General features: G+C 36.3%; 1 protein-coding gene across 1 annotated transcript; it reads left to right on the top strand.

The window, feature by feature from the left end:
• Positions 1-6,314: 6,314 nt before the first annotated feature.
• On the top strand, positions 6,315-9,628 carry LOC134276545 (microfibril-associated glycoprotein 4-like). Its single transcript, XM_062758788.1, has 5 exons — positions 6,315-6,657; positions 6,744-6,883; positions 7,429-7,525; positions 7,914-8,081; positions 8,953-9,628. The coding sequence occupies exons 1-5, from the start codon at positions 6,420-6,422 to the stop codon at positions 9,183-9,185; spliced, it is 876 nt and encodes a 291-aa protein (XP_062614772.1). The 5' UTR covers positions 6,315-6,419; the 3' UTR covers positions 9,186-9,628.
• The last annotated feature ends 12,574 nt before the right edge of the window (positions 9,629-22,202 follow it).

Here is a 22,202-nt window from a genome sequence, read left to right on the forward strand (position 1 = left end):
TATTATGGTAAATGTATTATCTCTTGTCCTATAGCATCCTGCTTTGTGTTTTGTGAAAACATTTTCGTCATATGGTGTATAATAGGGGGGTTATGATTGCACTTAGCACTACATGTATTATTACTTCAGTGATGTATTTATAAAAGACCTCTGTTTTTAACTTTATCATTTTCAAAATAAGTGACACTATTCATTCTTTAAAAAGTGTTCTTTTGTTTTGCCTGTTTTTCCCCGAAATCGAAATTAGTCTCTTTGACAAGGTTATAGAAACAAAGAAGCATAGATATGTACGCGTGACACGCGGCCTATCTTGATTCCGGCTTTATAATAATGCAAACCACAAAATATGTTCTTTGAATCAGAAGGTAAAAACTTTCAATCCGACAGTATAAGATTTGGTAAATATCCACAGAATTTTGCATATTTAGAGAAACTTTTCATAGTCAAATTTCAAACATATTTTTATTCCATATTCAATCAGAAAAAGATTACAAACAGTATAGTCTAGAATTTGTTCTTTTAACTTTTCAGTCTGTGTACCTAATAAATCATGTTACTCTTTTCATGTTAATACCGCTACATGTATGCCAGCCTAGGGCTGTATCAATTGGACCCTGTCCCTAATGATATTACAAGTATTATAGTACGTCTATGAAAATTTTCATTGAAAGGCCATTACCGATCCATTTGTTGCGATACGGCCTAGAAACCAAGTCTCCGCCCACACTTATTGTATTTTAAACATTTGTCAAAAAGAAACTTAGAACCTACATCTTATCTTCAAACATACACGCACCCGATCGAAAAAATTTTCAGTTCGATTTTTAGGTCACCTGAGTAAACTCAGGTGACCTATTGCTATCCGTTTTCGTCCGTCGTCGTACGTCGTTCGTAAACTTTTGAATATTTTTAACTTCTGCTCTGGAACTACTGAACCAATTTCAACGAAATTTGGTATACAGCATTTATGTGTAGAGGGGAACAAAAATTGTGAATTTCATGGTCCCTGCCCCCCTTAGGCCTGAGGAGTGGGGCCAAAACCACTAAAATTAATGCAATCTTTAAAAAAAATTTTCTTTACTCCTGGACATCAAGCAGACAAACTGTTTGCAGGATTGTAATCAGCATTGAGTCCTCTACCAAAATTGTGAAATTTACAAACCTGCCTACCCTTCTCATTGCAAGGGTGTAATTTCAGTACATTTTTGGTGGAATTTCAGATGTAAAAGCGTAATCAATCATGTTGTCCTTTTTTAGCTCTACTGGTCAGAGACCAGAAGAGCTTATGCGATAGTAATGCGTCCGGCGTCCGTCCGTCTGTCTGTCTGTCCGTCTGTCTGTCTGTAAACAATTTTTCTCCTCCTACAGTTTTGGTCTAATTTCAATATAACTTGGCACACAAGTAGAGTGAAACTAAGATACATAATTCTGTGTATCGGTTTTTGATTTCGATGAACGGTGTTGCCGTGGTTCTAAAAATAGAAATTTCTGTGAAATTCTTTCAAAATGCTACTCCTCCTACAGTTTTGGTGATTTCAGTATAACTTGGCAAACATTAAGATACATAATTCTGTGTATCGATTTTTGATATCGATGAACGATGTTGCCGTGGTTACTAAAAATAGAAATTTCTGTGAAATTCTTTCAAAATGCTACTCCTCCTACAGTTTTGATTTGATTTCAGTATAAGTTTAGAATACACTAAGATACATAATTCAGATTATTGGTTTTTGATTTCAATGAACCGTGTTGCCGTGGTTACTAAAAATAGAAATTTCTGTAAAATTGTTTCTAAATGCTTCTCCTCCTACAGTTTTGGTCTGATTTCAATATAACTTGGCACACAAGTAGACTGCACTAACATACATAATTCTTTGCATCGGTTTTTGTGAAATGAACGGTGTTGCCGTGGTTACAAATTCTTTCAAAATGCTACTCCTCCTACAGTTTTGGTCTGATTTCAGTATTATTGCAAACAAGTAGAATACACTAAGATACATAATTCTGTTTATCGGTTTTTGATTTCGATGAATTTCACTAAAAATAGAAATATCTGTATTGTTTCAAAATTCTGATTTCAATATAACTTGGCAAACAAGTAGAATACAATAAGATACATAATTCTGTATATTCTGTAAGTATAAAATCACTTTCTCTTCCTTTGTATTAATCAAATGTATAGCTTGTCAATACTATTTTTTTTTTTACTATAATACTTTTTTTTCGAAACAACTGAAATTGTACATTACTAAACAAAGCTGGTATAAACCTTTCTTAATTTTTCGAATCATCTGTTGGCAAAAAAGTGTTGTAAAATTCCAGCATCCTATATCAAACTCAATTCAACCATACACCTTTAATGGAGCATTCGATCAATTTGTATCAAATCACTTAATTGAAGGCTTGCGTTTGAATGTTAAAACAGATCGTACATTACAACATTGTGTTTTATCCTTTTAACACTCACATTTCTCTATCTTCTGCTAAGCAATGTTAAAATAAACTTAATTGAGCATAGAACGTTTTTCAATATCGTTTTATAGTTAACGTAAGTAGTGCCTTCTCGTCCTCTTCCGAATCTTCGCCATATCAGTTTACATGTAACTACTAGTTATATTATGTACACTATCGAACTAGTCCTCTTTGAATTACTTTTATAAGAACTTCTCATTTCATTTCTCTAAATTTAGACGTTAATAATGGAATTTTAACCAAAATATCAAAACCGTAAAATTAATTTAAGTGGCGTAATAGCGTAATTTTGTGGTGAAAAGCGGAAGAATTATGCCCAAAAGCGGAAGGGTAGGCAGGTCTGAATTTATTACCCTGGGGTCAGGGGTCCTAGTGCTATAGCGGGGCTAAATAAGTATATAGTGAAAATGCATTATTTCATTGAAAATCTTCTTCTCTGCTCCTAGGTATTAAATAAACTAACTTAGTACATAGTTATGATGAGCAAGAGTGACTCTACCACACTTGTGAATTTTATGGTCCAGGGTCAGGGGTTATGGTGGGGCGGGGAACTATTGATTACATAGTGAAAATACATGAATTCTTTGAAAATCTTCTCTGCTCCTGGGTATTAAATAAACTAACTAAGTGCATAGTTATGATGAGCAAGAGTGCCTCTACCAAAATTGTGAATTTTCTGGCCCCAGGGTCGGGGTTCTGGTGTTAGGGCGGGCTCTATTGATTATATAGTGAAAATACATTAGATCTTTGAAAATTTTCCTCTCTGCTCCTGGGTATTAAGCAGATAAACTACCTATATAGTTATGATGAGCAAGGGTACTAATCTTCCAGAATTGTGAATTTCAAGGCCCCAGGATCAGGGGTACCATAGAGAGGGGAGGGGTTGGCTGTACTTATATACTAAAAATGAATGGTTTGAAATCTGCTCCTTGGTGTTAATCAAATATTTTTTTTTGAAAAGCAAGGATGCCTTTTCAAAAATTGTGCAATGTGTGGATCTAGGCCTAAGGGTCAGGGTAGGGGCACCACTGATTATAGCTGAATATTACTGATTAGTTGAAATGCATTTTTTGTTCCCTTACCCTGCGTATGTGTATTAAGTAACCAAACTAAGCAACTGCTAAGGGTATAGTTATGATGCTCAATGGTGTCTCTTTCACAATTTTGAATGCCATAGCATCTGGCTTAAAACGTGAATCAAATTTAATCACTGGAAATGCTCAGGTGATCTATAAGGCCCATGGGCCTCTTGTCTTAAAGTCTTTTCCATGCAGCATTTTAATATTTTGTTTGTTAATTTCCTATCGTCTGACCAATGCTGCAATACACATTCCATTTTTTCTAACAGACCCCACAACTAAATGTTCTCTCTAAATCAATAGAAAAGTCTTGTGACCGTAGTGGATACCAAAGGCGTATTAAATAATATTTTAAAATGTTTAAATTCAATGTTTTCATAATGATTTACAGTTGAATAAGGGAATCACTGTCTAGTTAGTATAGTATACCAGGGCATCAACGATAGTGGGAACATGGGATAATTTGCATAACAAGCGAAGCCCGTTTTGCATAAATTATCCCATGTTTCCCACTATCTTTGATGTCCCTGACATACTATATTACATGTAACTAGAGACTTATTCCTTATATTTACATTTCATTAGAAAATAAAATTGTAGATTTAAAGTTTTAAAATGTAGACATAGATTTAAATTACACGAGGACTCCCATGCCAATTTTAGTAGTCCTTACCCACTGACGTAAAACACAAAGGCAGCCTCACGAGATTTACATGCATATATGGCCTCCTTACCGTCAGGCACAGAGACAGATGTGCACGAGATTTGCATGTAGGCCTCCTTAGCTCCTGACCTATTGACCTGCCTCATTTACATTCCGGTAGAATTATCAAGATATCAACTCCGCTAACTTTCAAAGAGTTATCACAGAGAAAAAAAAATAGAAATGGAAATATTGTACGATAAGATTAGATATGATTGATGAACATAAAACACAATGGTATCTTTCTAACGAAATTTTAAAAGAGAATGTTAAAATGTATGTTATTTGTTATTCATTTTTATATTTGGTAATATACAAAACCAAAAGCTGAAAAATTTATTAATCCTTCTATTAAAGAAAACTCTCTATTCTTTACCTGAAAGTTTCATCGAATTTCACTTATTTACTTGTTTTTGTTGATTTCGTTTTTTTTTTTAAATCGATCTTATATAAGGATGGAATGATCGTCAACAAACTAAGCTATCGCTAATGATTTATTTTTTTATCCTGTTTACTTTCTCTAAATGAATAATTACATTACATCTTAATACGCCAGTTTCGAGATTGTAACTCTCCTACGATAGAGGCGCAAAAAGTATCCATTTCGGCAGGGATGTGGAACAGGTTGTTTCTGTATACAAACGTGCATAAATAAATGAAAGATATTTATGGCTTTTCAAATTTATTAAATGTTATAAAAAGATTATGATATTAAGCAGTGATGCATTTGATGATTTTATCAAGATCAACTATGCATAAGTTTGATTTACTAAATTTGATGGAAATAAAATACATTTTTAAAAAAAAATCAACTATGCATATTTACAAATCTACTTTAAATTATAGGTACTTGAAAACGAAAGAAACGTCGTAGTCTTAATAAAAAGTAACCGATTTTCTTGATTGCACAAACTTTTTAAAAAAAAAAGTTTGTTGTTTCTTTTTTTTTTTTGAAGTTATAATAGGGAAAAGAATCAATTTTTCATTTAGATCGCCTAGGTACAATGATCAGATGCATGTGTACCGTTTTTACTAGAGGTCCAAATTTCTTCCCTCGTCTGATTAGTCTCACATCCACCGACATTTTCTTTTTTGTTACGATTTTTTTTTTTTTTGCTTTAAAAAATGACGTCTTTTTATTAATTCGGTATTCTCGAAATGTAGAGTGCATCCTGACAATCATGTAGTAATGATAAACCAGTATATCGATGATACAATGTATCCAATATATAAATATCAAATATTTGTCCCACCTGTTTGTTTACGCGGCAACGAAACTACCCTCCTCAACGAAAGAGCGATCCAAGGGAGATAATCTCGAAACTTGCGTATTAAGACCCTTAAGGTTGTACTTTACAACATTTCTAAGAAATAGTTAAAAACATAAGAAAGAGAAAATGTAATAAATGAGGACTATAAACAAGGAGTTCTAAAACTGAAGAGACTTAACAAAATTTTCTGTGTGCTCTTAAATCAAAGTGGGTTCAGAATTATTGTAATCAGAAGATGATTACATAAATCTGTCTGAAGCTGGATTAAAAACTGACAATAAAGTTCTGTGCTATACGTTTTCCATTCTAAATTTATCAAAGCGATTTACAATATATATTTTTTTTAAAGAAAATTCTTAACTATATTTTGTTAATACACTAAGAAAGCAGACAGGTGTCATTAGAACATAAACGAATAAACCAGGCATTATGATTAACCAGGATTGTTTTCTCTAGAAGCTATTTTCATCAGGGCTTGTCTCTTTAAATGATTTCTTGAAAATAAATGTTGTAACAAGAACAATGTACATGTATTTCAAAAATTTGTGTGATGTAATTGTGTATATATGTTTAACTGTGTGAGCTTGTCAAAACTAATGATCTTTTTCAAATGCCTAGAATACTAGTAAGCGGAGAGACAGGCAAGGCCCCTCTCTGATTTCAACATGCTTTGTAAACTTATTGGATGTTTCCATTATTTCATGATTGTACAGCGTTTTGCTTAATATTTAATTGACGTTTAAGGGGTAACTATTTCATTGGTTAAATTCTAAACTTCCCTGTTCAGGTCTGTATATATAAAGATGTGACTAGGTTTAAGAAACGCTATATCTCAGAGACGCTTAGACAACAACAACAACAAAACCGTTAAAACAACAACAAAAAAGTTCAACTATGGCAATGGTGTGGGCAGCATTCTTTTTGGTCGCCATCTTACGTACCAGTTCTCAGTACATTAATGTGAATGAAGACGACGGCTGCCCCGGTAATACAGAGGCTATGGTACAAATTGAAAGACTTCAGACCACACAAAGTAACATCCTAGAATCTGTAGATTCTCTCAGGCAGACGGTGGAGAGACTTGACAAAGAAGTAACCAATATTAATGAAGATGTTCAAATCGTCAAAAAAGGTAAATTTCTCTCTCTCTCTCAATTTTGGTTTGTACATTCATTGATATGATTATTACAATGTCATAATGAATATTTTTACATTCAGGATTAAAGCTCAAAACGAACTGTTGGGATCTCTTTTCTACCGGACACAAACAATCTGAGGAATACCTAATAGAACCCTTTGGCAACGAAAGTCAAGTCAACGTTTTTTGCGACATGGTGACAGAAGGCGGAGGGTGGACAGTAAGATCTCTCTCTCTCTTTCCTTCTCTCTCTCTCTTTCTCTGTTAATTTATAATTTAATATTTAAAGAAATAAATAAATAAGACTAAGATTTGAAGGTTTCTTTCAATTTCTGTTTTATTACCTCCTTGCTGGGTTAAAACTGGCGTGGAATTTACATAAATTAGTATTTAATTTACCCTAAACTTCTATAGCTAAGTCATTCTTATAGTTAACATGTTGAATGAATAAAAGTGTTATAGCATAAATATGATGAAAATCAATATATGTCTTTATTTAATTATAGACATCAATAGCTTAATGAACAGCAGTATGTATGAAACTAACATTACATAAATCATCATAAAAATAAATATCTATCTATCAGACTTCAAAATTATTCGTTTCTGTGTAAATTCATCAAGAAAAAATGATACAAAACAGGCATTCATAATGTAGTAAAAAAAAAGTTTTCATTGTGAATTTATGCATATTAATATGTTTATTAAGAAGTACATATGAATAATACACTTATAAATATGCAATTATTCCATTTAAATCTTTAGGCAATTCAGAAGCGTTCGAGCGGATTAGAGAGCTTCAATCGGACGTGGGCGGAATACAAAAAGGGTTTTGGGAACGTATCTGACTCATACTGGATAGGTGAATATTCCTTGATATTATAGAAACATTTAACAATTGACTATTACTGGATAGGTGAGTACTAGTAATTCTTTATATTATATAACCATCTATTTAAGAACTGAATCTGACTGGATTGGTGAATATTTTCTTGTATTATATAACCATTTATTTAAAAAAACCTTAAATTTATTCTCTGTTGTCTTAGTTACAATACCCTTTCTTATTCTTAAAATAATCCTAATAAAATAAAATTAATATAAAATAAAATTGGATTGCTGACATATATGCGTAAGATCTCTTCAAAAACATTTGAATATATATTAACTAGGGTGACCCTGAAAGTTTATTTTCCTTATCATGTTTATATCTGCTAAATTTACGACAACTGTACAATAATATTTTGCAGGAAATGACGTGATTCATCAATTGACAAAGGGAAATAACTCCTCCCTCTACGTCTCCATAACATTAAAAAATGGCACCACTTTATACGAACTTTACCATGAGTTTTCTGTTTCGGATGAATCGGACAACTACAGGCTCTATCTCGGGGGACCGGCTAGCGGAACCTTGGGTAAGAAATAGATGTTATTTTGAATATCAAGACAGGGAGAGAAAAAGAGATTCCTGATTACCATATATACTCGCCTATAAGTCTATTGCATTTTTTAAAGCTTATTTATTGTATGTTGATTGATTGATTGAATATTGTTTAAAGTCCCTCTCGGGAATTTTTCACTCATATGGAGACGCCACCACTTGCCGGTGGAGAGCTGCAAATTTTAGTCCTATACTCGGCATTCAGGGCCATTGAGCAGGGAGGGATCTTTTTCATGCCAGCACCTACTGCGACATGGGACCTCGGTTTATACGATCTCATCTGAAGGAACGGTATCCACGTACCACAGTGGGATTCGAACCCGCGACGTAAGGATCAACTCCTTACTTCGCAACTCTAGAGCAGACGCTCTAACCACTGCGCCACGCGGACGACGATGTAAACTTATTTAAGAAATCACTGTCTAGTTAGTATAGAATGCCAGGGCATCAACGATAGCGGGAAACATGGAATAATTTGCATAGCGGGCGAAGAGTCATTACAAGTATTACACACAGGCGCCCTTCCTTTAGTGGAACTCGTCAACTCCAGTGAAGAGCCCAATATAGTTCAAACTACCTTGTGTATGACCCTAATTAATATCTGCTTCGCGGATTATAAAGCGTAAACTGACAAAACCAGGTTAAATTCAAATAATTTGGCCAATTAAGAATTAGAGTCGTGACCGAATTTTTAAATACAAGGGGTTTTGGAGAGCTACAATTTTAATCCTACACTCGGCATTCAGGACCATTAAGCAATTAGGGTGTATAGTTAGAAAATGTTGCTAGTAAATGAATTGTTTATTGAAATAGTATTATATTTGTATCGATATCTTTCTATACAGGAGACAGCATGAAAAACCATAATAAGATGCCATTCTCCACACTGGACCGAGATAACGATAACTATTATACTAACTGTGTTGGCGCCCACGGAGGAGGCTGGTGGTTCAACTCCTGTCCTTCCGCCTTCCTTAACGGTCAGTGGTCCTCGGAATCCCGGGTCCGGCCATGGTCTCCTACAGTGACTGATGGTAGAGAGATAAAGGGGACTCTCATGATGATAAAACCCCAGTGATTACGTCACATGAAGTGTTCCTCCTCCTCCTTCTTTAACAGTCTTGGTCCTTGGCTTTCCCGGAGGGTTCGGCCATTACATGGTATCCGTCAGTGATGATTACGTCACCTAACGTGTGTATGACGTGTGGCATTTTGCTTAGCTTGTTTATATAAAATGTTGTCATTGACGTTTCGACATTCAGTCTGTTTGAAGTTTCCTTGAGTTTGTGACGTGTTACATATTCTACTTATCTATGTACATACAAATTCAAAAATAGTATGATAAAGGATGATGTTATTGTTCTAATCATAATGGTTTTAGCGATGTAAAATTACACAGTAAAGATGTTAATGATCATATATTTTTATGACTGTAATAAATGTCTTGACATAGTCCCATAATGTTATGAAGCTACTGTTATAAAGTTACTCTCTTATTACCGGTATTCCTCTTATCTTGGTATCATGTATTGATTTTATTATCTTTATTATTAGGTTTTGTATCTATTACTAATGTTATAAATAAAAAGTAAATGAATATATATGAAACTGCTTTGTTGATTTGTACGATGAAATCTGACTCCGCAATCAAAGTTTTTAAAACGCTGTGGACTAAAGGAAAAAAAAAGAATTGTTTTCAAATTAATTAGTTGTGAACAGGTTCTATTCATATTTTCAGAATATACATAAGATTTTGACAGTTCCCTAAATGTTTACATTTCCATGATTTTTTTTTCTGTATGATTGTTTATTTACAAATTCAAAAACACAGGCCTTTAGATCGCTTAGAAAAAAAATTGAGGTTTTCTAAAAAAAAAATAAAGGTATGGAACTCTTTTGATAAGGGTAGCCTTACTTTCGCCAATAAAATTCTTTTAAATAAAATGCTTTACAATTTTCTTTTTATCTATTCAAAAATAAACAATCTTCATTACTACCAAAGTTCATTCCGTAATTCCTTATATATCTCGAGAATATCTGAAATGCCAATTCCCAAATTGACAATAATTTTTTTACTCGACATCAAAGCTTGGGCTTTCACAGAATTGTAAAGCGGGAACGACGGGACAAATTTTCCTTAATGTAGTCCTCTAACTACAATGAATATTTGCTCATTTGCATTCAAGCTTGTACAAGGTTTTTCTTTAATTTGAACATATGGTGTAACTGCCAAGTTCATAAACAACATTTTAGCGGTCTAATTGTTTTGAAAATCGAAAGGTATATAATGCATTCCGGAAAAAATTCGTTCTACCATGGCTTCATTTACATTCGTAATCAACATGGCGGTAGTTGTTGATGTAGACGTTTTCAAATTACATGAAAGGAATATTATTACGTGACTTAACGTTACAATCTGGAGTAAGAAATCAACTTTAAATTGTTGAAAGATTTTGCAAATACTATGCAACTCTTCGCCGCACTTCAAACATCGTCTGTTTACATGTGAATGGCCAGGGGCCCAAGCTAATGTCGAGTAAAAGTAGGTCATTTTTGAAATTGATTTCAGAATATCTCAAGAAATATATGGAATTTCGGAATGAGCTTTGGTAGAATTGAAGAATGTTTATCTTTGAATAGATTTAAATAGAAAGTAGAATTTTAGAGCATTCGAATAAAAAATATTTTAATAGCGAAATTAGGTATCCAGTGTAAGAGTTCAGTACCTTTATTTTTTTTTTACACACACAATTTTTTTAAGCGATCCAAAGGCCTGTGTTCAAAAACAGTTCTTTTTCTCACGAACTACAATAAATGAGAATGAGTATCTCCAATGTAACGCCACGATTGCGTACTTGACATCAAAACTGTATTGCAAAGTGTTTAGCCTCTAAATGACAGTAAAATGGCATAGTTTGTAGCAATTCATCGCTACAAACAATGTAAATAAAAATACGATTAAGGTGCAGCCTTACAAAAATCAATACTAACCAGAAGTCTCTGTCGAGACTGAAGCTCAACTGGTTTGTACTTTTAACAAAGGAAGAGAAAAGTAGCATTTGGGACTTAAAACTTTACAACAGCAATAAATAGAATTATGATGTTTGATTGAGCTCTTTTTGTGGCAAGATACTGCAATAAGACTACAGTTGTAGGAGTAGCTATTAATAAACTTTTAGAGTATTTTCAATTTTAGTAACCATGGCAACATCATTCCTCGAAATCAAAAATCGATATACAGAATTGTGTATCTTAGTGTAGTCTACTTGTGTGCTAAGTTATATTAAAATCAGACCAAAACTTTAGGAGGAGTAGCATTTTGAAAGTATTTCACAGAAATTTCTATTTCTAGTAACCACGGCAACACCGTTCATCGAAATCAAAAATCGATGTATAGAATTATGTATCTTAATGTAGTCTACTTGTGTGCTAAGTTATATTAAAATCAGACCAGATCTGTAGGAGAAGTAGCATTTTGAAAGTATTTCACAGAAATGTCCATTTTTAGTAACCACGGCAACACCGTTCATCGAAATCAAAAATCGATACACAGTATTATGTATCTTAGTGTAGTCTACTTGTGTGCTCAGTTATATTAAAATCAGACCAAAACTGTAGGAGGAGTAACATTTTGAAAGTATTTCACAGAAATTTCTATTTTTAGTAACCACGGCAACATCGTTATCGAAATCAAAAATCGATAAACAGAATTATGTATCTTAGTGTAGTCTACTTGTGTGCCAAGTTATATTGAAATCAGACCAAAACTGTAGGAGGAGTAGCATTTTGAAAAATTGTTTACCCGTAAAGGTTGGACAGACAGACAGATCGGACGGACGCCGGACGCATTACTATCGCATAAGCTCTTCTGGTCTCTGACCAGTAGAGCTAAAAATATGCACCTGACACAAATTATGCATTTTTTTTATTCAATGACCTTAAACTTGCCCAAATGACCTAGGGTCAAGGTCACGACACCATCTCAATACATAAGCAATTATTATGTAAAAAGAAAACTCAAAAAAAAAAAAATAATGATAATAAAACTAGTGATGTCAAATCAGACGAGTATAAGTAGCCGGTTACTAGTTTAATCTTCCGATCCAGTACCCGGTTACTCGGACGATTTTTTGTAAAAGTGTGCTTACATATACATGTATCTATTATTTGCATAATTCTTTACTCATGATCTGTATTTGTAATACACACACATACTGCATATTTACATCGTTTACAATACGCACAATATCTTCAAAGAATTTCGATTTTATGTAAAAGACAAGAAGCCCACGGGCCTTATAGGTCACCTGAGTATCATGTAACAACTTTCCAACAATTACATTTGGTTCGTGTTTTAATCAGAGGCCATGAAATTCACAATTTTGTAAAAACTTAATCAACCACTGTGGCTCTACTCTACCCCCAGGGGTTATGAATTGAACATTATAATTGAACTTGAATCTTCACTACCCGAGGATGCTTCCAAATAAATATGAAAAATCACTTCTTTGCTGTTCTGGAAAAGAAGAATTTTAAAGATTTGTTTCTATGTAATCCTTCTTAAAAATTTGATTCTCCATTGTGGCCCCATCCTACGTCCGGGGGTCATATTTTGAACAAAGTTGAATCTACACTACCAGAGGATGCTTACATAAAACTATGACCAATCATGGCTATGCTGTTTTTGAGAAGAAAATTTTAAAATATTTTCCTATGTTTCCTTATGTTTAACTTTGATCCCCCATTGTGGCCCCACCCTAACCCTGGGGGTCATGACTTGAACAAACTTGAATATACACTACCGGATCGAGGATTCTTCAATAATTATGAATATGAACAATCATTTCTATGCTGTTCTTGAAAAGAACAGCATTTTTTCCCTATATATTATTATGTTAATATTTGATCCCCCTGTGTGGCCCCATCCTACGCCCGGGGGTCATATTTTGAACGAACTTCAATCTACACTACCAGAGGATGCTTACATATAACTGACCAATAAAGGTATTGCTGTTCTTGAGAAGATATTTAAAGATTTTGCTATTTGGTCCTATACTCGGCACTCCGAGCCATTGAGCAATGTTGGCGGTAAGAAAGGTGTAGATATAGATGAAAATTAAGTGTGAACCCAGGTACACCTAGCTGCAGATCTGTAGCTTTATGGTTATATATATTTGTCTTTGACCATAGACAAAGATATATAACCAAAATGCTACAGATATAGATCTGCAGCTAAGATACCCCCAGATTTTAAATATTGGGAGAAGCGCTCCTTCCCTCTTCTTATATATAATAAATATGACATTTTTAAAACGTCCTTATTTCAGGGAATTTTCATTTCTATGAGGGTATTCAGACACTAGAAAAAACATAAAATACACCATCCTGAAACCAAGCGCGTATAATTGAGCAGGGAAGGATCTTTTACGTGCCATCCCCTACTGCAACATGCGACCTCGGTTTATACGGTCTCATCCGAAGGACCGGTCTCCACGTCCAAGAGTGGGATTCAAACCCGCGACGTAAGGATCAACTCCTTACTTCGCGGCTCTAGAACTGATGGTCTAACAACTGCGCCACGCTTGCGACCATCATAGTGTGGTGGTCCTGGAGGTACTTGGCACGGATTGCCCTGCTGTCTCCGATCACATGGTACACGTCACAGCACCTGTTGTGAGGTGTATGTTTATCCTCTCTTATCAGTTACATGCGGCAGAGTACGGACGTGTCTTTGTCAGCTCCGTTATTGTTACATATATAGTATATTGCGGGCAATAAGAAATATAGTGCTATTTTACAATAGTGTTTTCTCTGTTCCGCAATCACTATATATAGGGTAATTATGGAGAAACACTCGTGCTATTACACAATAGTGTTTTCTCTGTTCCGCCATCACTAGGGTAATATTGAAACTATAGAGAAACACATAATTAGAGCTGTTATTGTTTGGGCAGCGGGTGCAAGCCTAGCACGTGTTAGCCAATGCCTTCGCAATCTTTTTTACTTCTTTTATATCTAAAGCGGATTAGCCGTAAGATATTTTTCATGTGTTTTTAATTTTATCTCGCAGTCTCGTGTTTTATTATGGACGGGGAGAGTAGTTCGTTTGGTTTTGGCAGGAGAACTTGCAGACCAGAGGGAGGCTGGTACGCCCAGGTAGGGGAGTAGACCGCATGGGTCTAAAGGGTACCACGGTGGAGTGTAGCCAAGGGAAAGTCCCGCCTGCTAGGAGTGTAAAGTTCGCCCAGAGTCGCTATTTCATCGATGCCCCAGGGGGGAGAGTGCCCCGGATAACGTCACTCAGTATGGAGAGAGGGACATGTCACTCAAGGAACTATTTTGCAGGGTCCAGGGGATGCACCCGGATGGTCCGAGAGACAGAATATCCTGGAGGGGGCTGTTGACCGCATTCGAGGGGAAATGGGTCAAGTACAGGGGTGCTATATCAAGTAACCCACAGGAAACATACACTTTGGTCAAGATATGGGAGCCCTGCGGGGATATTAATGCCCTTGAGACCCGTATGTCCTCACAGGATGGGTCAATGGAGAATACTAGTAGTTTGGGGAGCCAGTTAAGTAACATCACCCAGATGTTGGTTGGTATGGTGAAAGTTAGCCAGCCACAGTCATCCCCACTGTGCAGGAAGGCAAGGTCTGTCAGTCAGCCAGTAGTGACTAGTAGCTAGGAGAGTTCTTGGGTCCCTAATACACTATCCCGACATGATATACGCATATACGTACCTGCAGTGACCTATCTTGACCAAAGACAGGACCCGGGTCATGTTGCATGGTGCACCCGATTGGGTACTTGCGCGACTCTGCCTATAGCGTCCGCGCATCCTAGTGTTGCTAACTCGAGTGGTCAGGGCGCTGGCCACTATGCAGGGTTGGTTAGGCAGTCAGCTGAATTAGGAAGTACTCAAACCTAGTCATGGGGGATGGTCCAGTACAGTTCAAGGTCATGCGTTAATGACCACCGAGAACCGAAGTCAGTTGCCGAGTTTGCTTCCAACGGGAACCAGAAGTTTTGTCAGTAAAAACATTCCAGTCGAAGTTAGATATAACGGGGATGTCGAGTGAGGTTTTTTGCCAAGTTTTCTACAACTGCCGAGTACCACCAGTGGAAAGACCCCGACTTTCTGATTGCCTTAAGTCTCACGCTCGAGGGGGCAGCCCTGGAATACTTTTATATCCTCAGGCAACGAAGCCCGCAGCAAAGTTTCCGAGAAGTAGTTCTCCGGATGAGGGAGAGGTTCGGTCAAACTTCTCTGAGAGCCGCCTCACAGCTAGAATTTAACTCTATTAGCAAGCTGGCGGACAACGATATAGAACAGTGGGGGAGTGTTATGCACACTGCCCAGAAAGCGTTTGGTGTCGGAACTTCGCCGGAAGATTTTCAAGAGCAAGTAATTGTTTTGCTTTAGGGTGTAATGATGGCGAGGTGGGGTAGCAGTTAATTATCCCCCGGGGACTCTAGAGGACGCGATTAAGCGCGTTAAAACATACCAACTTAGTCGCGAAACTTTAGCCCGCCGGCCGAGAGCGGTTAAATCTCTATCTTGAGATCGTTAGCATGACCGTAGTCCGTCACATCGTCAAGGTCATTACCGGGAGAACTAGGGATTCTGAGTCTCGGGATCTTTGCGTCGCGCACAGATCCAAGGGACCGTTTTTGCGTCGTGCACAGGTAGTGCACCGATCCGAAGAACCGTTACGTTGCGCGCAGTTCTCCTAAGGGACCTTCGGTCGGTTAGGGCGGACGCTCTGCTCTAAAGGATCGATGAAGCACCAGCAGGGACCTTGTCGAGTCGCAGGACCGGGCCTCGTATAGATCATATCATCACTCCAGTGACTTGGTTGGCAGCACCAGGTGTTCCAGTCCCGAGCGTGGATCCTCAGGGGAACCGTAACGCAGCACAGTTAAGGTTACAAAAAAGGGGCGGAGCCTATTGATTTGTACAGAATCAATTAACTACGACATCATACAAAATATACGTCAAGATACTTTTTTTTTAAATACCACGAAATGAGGTGATTTGCTAATTTAACCTGTAAGAAATCATCAAACCACATCAAAACTTACAACTGCATGCTGTTTTGTCGTTAGTTAAATCCTTAACAAGGTACATGTATTTTAAAACAAATCACTGATCGCTATACACTTGTCAATGTGACGTCATTTCGTAAAATGTGACGTAGTTTGAATGCAGTGGTAAGAAGATCAAGTAATATTTTCTCAACGAAAATATATTGTATAATCACATAAAATAATCTTTACAGGTATTCTATATGCTCCTAACCTGGATTCGATGTCTCCACCACTTTATCAATAAATTTTTTGTACATTACGTATTTTAATGACACTGCCGTATACTGTAGGGGGTCTTAATATTTAAATCGATCTAGTGCCAAGGCATACACTCTATGCATCCTAGTAATCTTTTACAATTCAACTCGAGAACTAAATTAAGATATCTGAAAAGTGCTGCGATCCCCATGAATTCTTTAAAATAATTTAATTATATCAATATTTCATGCCAGCAAAAAAACAGCATTCGGTCATATCATACAAATATAAATTTAACAATGAAATTGCAGAATTTAGTTCTTGGGAAGATACTCCATTGACCACAAGTACTTCCCATTTTCCAAATTACTGTTAGTGGGGTGTCGATTCTAGATCACAAGTTTGAGGCAGTTAATCCTCAAGTTTGTCAGGTAACAGGAGAATGATGAAGCTATAGTATACCTGACTGAGACAGTATTTAGAGTCTGGGACTTTACCTACCCGACTTAATTATTTGCAGTCCGGAAAGAAATGCTATCTTCTAGAACGTGACTATTTCTATCTTGATGAATCAGGTCACCTATGTCATTACATTCCGTCCTCCGGTCGCCAGAGAATCCAGAGAACGAGGGAACGTCTTAAGTAACATTTCTACTGGTTGTGCATAGCCAAAGACGTTAAGTTATATGTCAGAACTTGCGATGTATGCGCTAGAAATAAACGGGATTCACTGCCGAACAGATCCGAACTTAAGAAATATCAAGCCGGAAGCCCTATGGAGAGTACATCTCAGTACTTTCTCAGGCATCTATCCCAAACTGATAGCGGAAGCGAATACATACCTATGATGGTAAACAATTAAACCACGTGGAAAAATGTATTCCGCTTATTATTTCAAACAGCGGAAATTACTACCCACTCGGACACTCCGCTATAAATGAACTCTTTTCACGGTTTGTCTATCCTTACAAAATCTTTACAGATCAAGGCCGAAATTTCGAAAGCGAGTTATTCTGTAAGATTTGTGCCACGTTAGGGATCCACAAAGCCCGGACCACACCTAACCGTCCGTCAGGGAATGACCAGGTAGAGTGCTACCACCGCACTCTAATGGCTGAAATACCAAAATTTCGAACAAAATTATTCAAGACCTCTTTTCAGTATTCAGGTTTATACACATAGGGAATAAACTTCTTCCCCAACACATTAGACTCTCTCAATCTAAGCTTCATGTAAAAAATTACATCATCAGCTATGGCACAATAATTTGAGCACAATGATACATGTATTTCGATATTGTTTATTGCATTGTGATTGGTAATCCTCTGTAAATGGACACTTTATTCATTATTTTGTGATTGTAATTTCCTTAAGCCTATTACTATTTTATATGATGTATTGTTTATATATGTAATTGATATATGAAGGATATGGAGATAACGAACAGTATACAATCTCAAAGTCCATAAAACAATACAAAATAAGAGCAGAGCAAACACACGGACCCCCGCAACATCACATGTGGGATCTGGTGCCATTGAGGAGTGAGCATCCCCTGCCGACCGGTCACACCCGCCGTGTGCTCCTTGTCATGATCAGGAAATAACTTTATAGTTTAATAGTATTATTAATATTATAATTCTCCAAAAAGAAATTTCTTTGAAATCTGAACTTCATATGACAAATCTTTCAGATGAAGTCCTGTGGCAGTGCCCTCTGGGAAAAACAGTTCTCACCTGAGTAAACTCAGGTAACCTATTGCTATCCGTTTTCGTCCGGCGACATGCGTTAACATTTGAACATTTTCAGCTTCTTCGAATTCTCTGAAACCACTGGACCAGTTTCAACCAATTTTGGCATATAGTATCTGTGGGTGAAGGGGAACAAAATTGTGAATTTCATGGTCCCTGTCCCACTGGGGGTGGCGCCAAAACCACTGAAATTAGTGCATTTTTAGGTCATCTTTAAAAATCTTTTTGACCTTCTGTTCATCAAGCCTTGTCAAACATTTTCACCTTAACTCTACTGGTCAGAATAAGAAGAATTTTGAAAGCGACTACCCCAGGTCCTTCCATGTGCCGTTTCTGCTCTGTCTGGCAGTGGTCTGTAAACACTAAGATTCATAATTTGTATATATTTTTTGTAAAATTTCGATGAACATTGTGTTCCGTGGTTACTAAAAATTAGAAATTCATGTGAAATTCTTTCAAAATGCTTCCTCTTATATAATTTTAGTCAGATTTCAAAAATCTTCTCAAGTATTTACACTAAGATATATTTCTATGTAAAACTTTTTTACCAATTCTTGGCCAAAATCTTTTACGGGGTCATGGATTTAAAAATCAAATTTTGTTTGGATGAAATCACAAAGCTCTACCTCATTGCTAAAATGGCCCCAGGGTCAGGGGTTATAACTAGGGCAATAAGTATCTTTAAAAGATATCTAATATATTTCTATATACTTTTTCCCCATTTCATGGCCCCGCTAGGGGTTTGCATGATTTGTATATCTAAAAATATAAATGCTTTGTAAGTTTCAGCTCTGGCCCTAGTCCTGGACAGTTTTTCAAAATTTTTCATTATATATTAGCACACAATGTACTTATGTGAAAAGGCTGCTTCTTTACAAATTGTGGACATGGCCCTATAGTTCAGGGGTTAGTGATTTGGGCTATATAATTAATAGTGACACTACCATGGATGCTTTTAAATTCTTTAGCTTTTCTGGAGTAGTTCTTAGATCACTAAGATACATAAGATTTGTATATATTTCTTGTAAAATTGATCATCCCCATTGTGGAGTGTTAGGGTAACAAATGATTTGTTTAGTGAAACTACATAAAATCGTTAAAACTCCTAGGAGCTTTCCTAAGTTTCAAATAACTGGCACATAGTTATGAGAAGAAGATTTTCAAAGATTTTTCCTATATATCTCTATGTAAAACCCTGATTCCCCAGGGCCCCGTTCCCCCGGGGTCATGCTTTTAACAATTTAAAATCATGAAATCTTTGAAAATGCTTTCAAAAGTATTCATGCCTGGCCAATGTACAGTTTTGAGAAGAAGATTTTCAAATGATTTTTCCTATATATTTCTATAATGCATTGTGACTGAAAATAGTTTAATAATTTGAAAATCTTACTTCTATTAATCCATGAGGATGCTTTCCATAATGTTTCAGCTTTTCAGTGGCCCAGTGGGGGTGCACAAAAGATTTTTAAAATGACCCCAGTGCTATTTTCTCTTTTCTTGATTATCTCCCCTTCGAGGGGATATGTAACTTCATTTTAACATTTATAAGTACCCAAGGATGCTTTGTACCAGAATTGGTCAATTTCATATATGGTTCTTGAGAAGAAGTCGAAAATGTTGAAAAGTTTACATGACGGACAGACAGAGTGACCTATAAGGCCCATGGGCAAAATGTGATCAGAAAAATAAATTCGGCTCAGTAGTGAAAAAAATGCTAGTTTCTCCTGCATTTTTAGGTCACCTGAGTAAACTCAGGTGACTTATTTCTATCCATTTTCGTCCGTCGTGGATTGACATTTGAACATTTTCAGCTTCTTCTCTGCAACCACTCAACCAATTTCAACCAAATTTGACATAAAGCATCTATGGGTGAAGGGAAACAAAAATTGTGAATTTCATGGCTTCTGCCCCCCCCCCCCTGGGGCCTGAGGGGTGGGGCCAAAATCACTAAAATTAATTCAATCTTTAAAAATATTCTTCTTTACTCCTGGACATCAAGCAGTCAAACTTTTTGCATGATTGTAATCAGCATTTAGTCCTCTACCAGAATTATGAAATTCATGGCCCTGGGGTCAGGGGTTCTAGTGCTAGGGCGGGGCTATATAGATTATGTAGTGAAAATGCATTATTTCTTTGAAAATCTTCTTCTCTGCTCCTGGGCATTAGATAAACAAACCAAGTACATAGTTTTGTTGAATAAGGCAGCCTCTTCCAAATTTGTGAATTTCATGGCCCCTGTCCCCCTGGGGCCTGAGGTGTTAGGGCTGGGCTCTAAAATTTGATTATACTCCTGAGCATCAAGCAGTCAAACTGTTGCATTATTGTAATCAGCATTGAGTCCTCTACCAAAATTGTGTAATTCATGTCCCTGGGTTCAGGGGTTCTAATAGGTGCTAGGGCGGGGCATAATTATAGTGAAAAAGCATTATATTAAAATCTTCTCTGGGTATTAAATAAACTAATCAAGTGTTACGTGATAAGTTGAAAATGACTGCCTCTTTCAAAATTGTGTATATCATGGCCCAAGGGCTAGGGGTTCGAGTGCTAAGGCGGGGTTATAGAGATTATATAGCGAAAATGCATAAATTCTTTGAAATTCCTCTCCTCTGCTCCTGGACATTAAATACACTAACCAAGCACATACACGTAGTTATGTTGAATAAGGCTGCTTCTTCCATAATTGTGAATTTCATGGCCCCATAGTCAGGGGTTTTAGTGTTAGGGCTGGGCTATATAGATTATATAGTGAAAATGCATACATTCTTTGAAATTCTTCTCCTCTGCTTCTGGACATTAAATAAACTAACCAAGTGCATAGTTATGTTGAATAAGGCTGCTTCTTCCAAAATTGTGAATCTCATGGCCCCAGGGTTTTGGGTTCTGGTGTTAGGGTGGGACTCTACTACATGTATTTGTATAGTGAAACTGCATAAAATCGTTAAAAATCTTCTTTTCTCCACCAGGGTATTAAACCAATGTACTATGCATATAGTTATGAGGAGGAAGGATGCCTCTTTGAGATTTGAGAATGTTTGCAGCTGATTTCAGTGCCCCTGGGTCAGGGCTTCTTGTGTTAGGGCGGGGCTCTAATGTTTATATAGTATAAAAGCATGAATTCTTTGAAAATCGCTCCTTTGCTCCTGGGTATTATGCCAATGATCAATGTACATATTTATGACAAAGAAAACTGCCTTTTTCAAATGGTTAATTTCCGGTCCCCTGGGACTGATATGCTTTGGAGGCGGCATGGTCTGAAAATAGTTTAATAATTTGAAATCTTTACTTTGGTATTAATCAACAACATGATGAAATAAAATTTCCAAAATCTTTGGGTCAGTGGTTCCTGTGGGGGTGCACAACTGATAAAGTGGAAGTGCATTTTCTCTTTGTTACCCTGATCTACCTCTGAGTATTATGTAACCAAAATAAGCATGCTAAGTGTATAGTTATGATATGCAATGGTCCTCTTTCAAAATTGTGAATTTCATGGCGTCTGGTTTACAACACGAATCAAATTCAATTATTGGAAAGTTGTTACATGATACTCAAGTGACCTATAAGGCCAATGGGCCTTGTTGTAAAATGTGCCTTTTCTTGGCAGTAGTTGAAAATTCTAAACTTCTTGTTACTCCTCCATTTCTTTTTTTTACTTGCTTTCTTTCATGAATCCACCCAAGTTCCAACTTCATGATTAATTTTGTAGCATCTTTATTCCCATCCAGGTGATTTCTTCTATTCCCCTCTTCTTCTTCTGGTCCAGTTTTTTTTTTATTTCTTAACTTCATTTTTTGTCTCAAATTTAAATGTTATCAGCGATTACAATAATTATTATAATTACCAGTGTTTACAAGGATTATATAATAACTAACTAGTGATTACAACCATATGGCAAAAAAAAAGTGCAAAAGTTTCGACCAACATATATTTTACCAGATATCTGTTTGAAACTGCTGATGTGTGTAGGAAAGCCAGTGTGTTTGCTTTGTACGGGAATGTTTCTTTTGATAGCTGAAAACGTAGACATGTTTGTGTATTTGTAACTTTAAAAAAAAAAA

This window comes from Saccostrea cucullata, unplaced genomic scaffold, assembly GCF_032062105.1.
Source record: "Saccostrea cucullata isolate Sc308-1 unplaced genomic scaffold, CSIRO_AGI_Scuc_v1 ctg22425, whole genome shotgun sequence".
Lineage (NCBI taxonomy): Eukaryota > Metazoa > Mollusca > Bivalvia > Ostreida > Ostreidae > Saccostrea > Saccostrea cuccullata.

Bases quoted from the DNA above. Each gene is read 5' to 3' on its own strand.
- LOC134276545 (XM_062758788.1), top strand. From the start codon at position 6,420: ATGGCAATGGTGTGGGCAGCATTCTTTTTGGTCGCCATCTTACGTACC. The intron at 6,884-7,428 runs GTAAGATCTCTC...TTAAATCTTTAG, and splicing joins CAGAAGGCGGAGGGTGGACA to GCAATTCAGAAGCGTTCGAG. The intron at 7,526-7,913 runs GTGAATATTCCT...AATATTTTGCAG, and splicing joins ATCTGACTCATACTGGATAG to GAAATGACGTGATTCATCAA.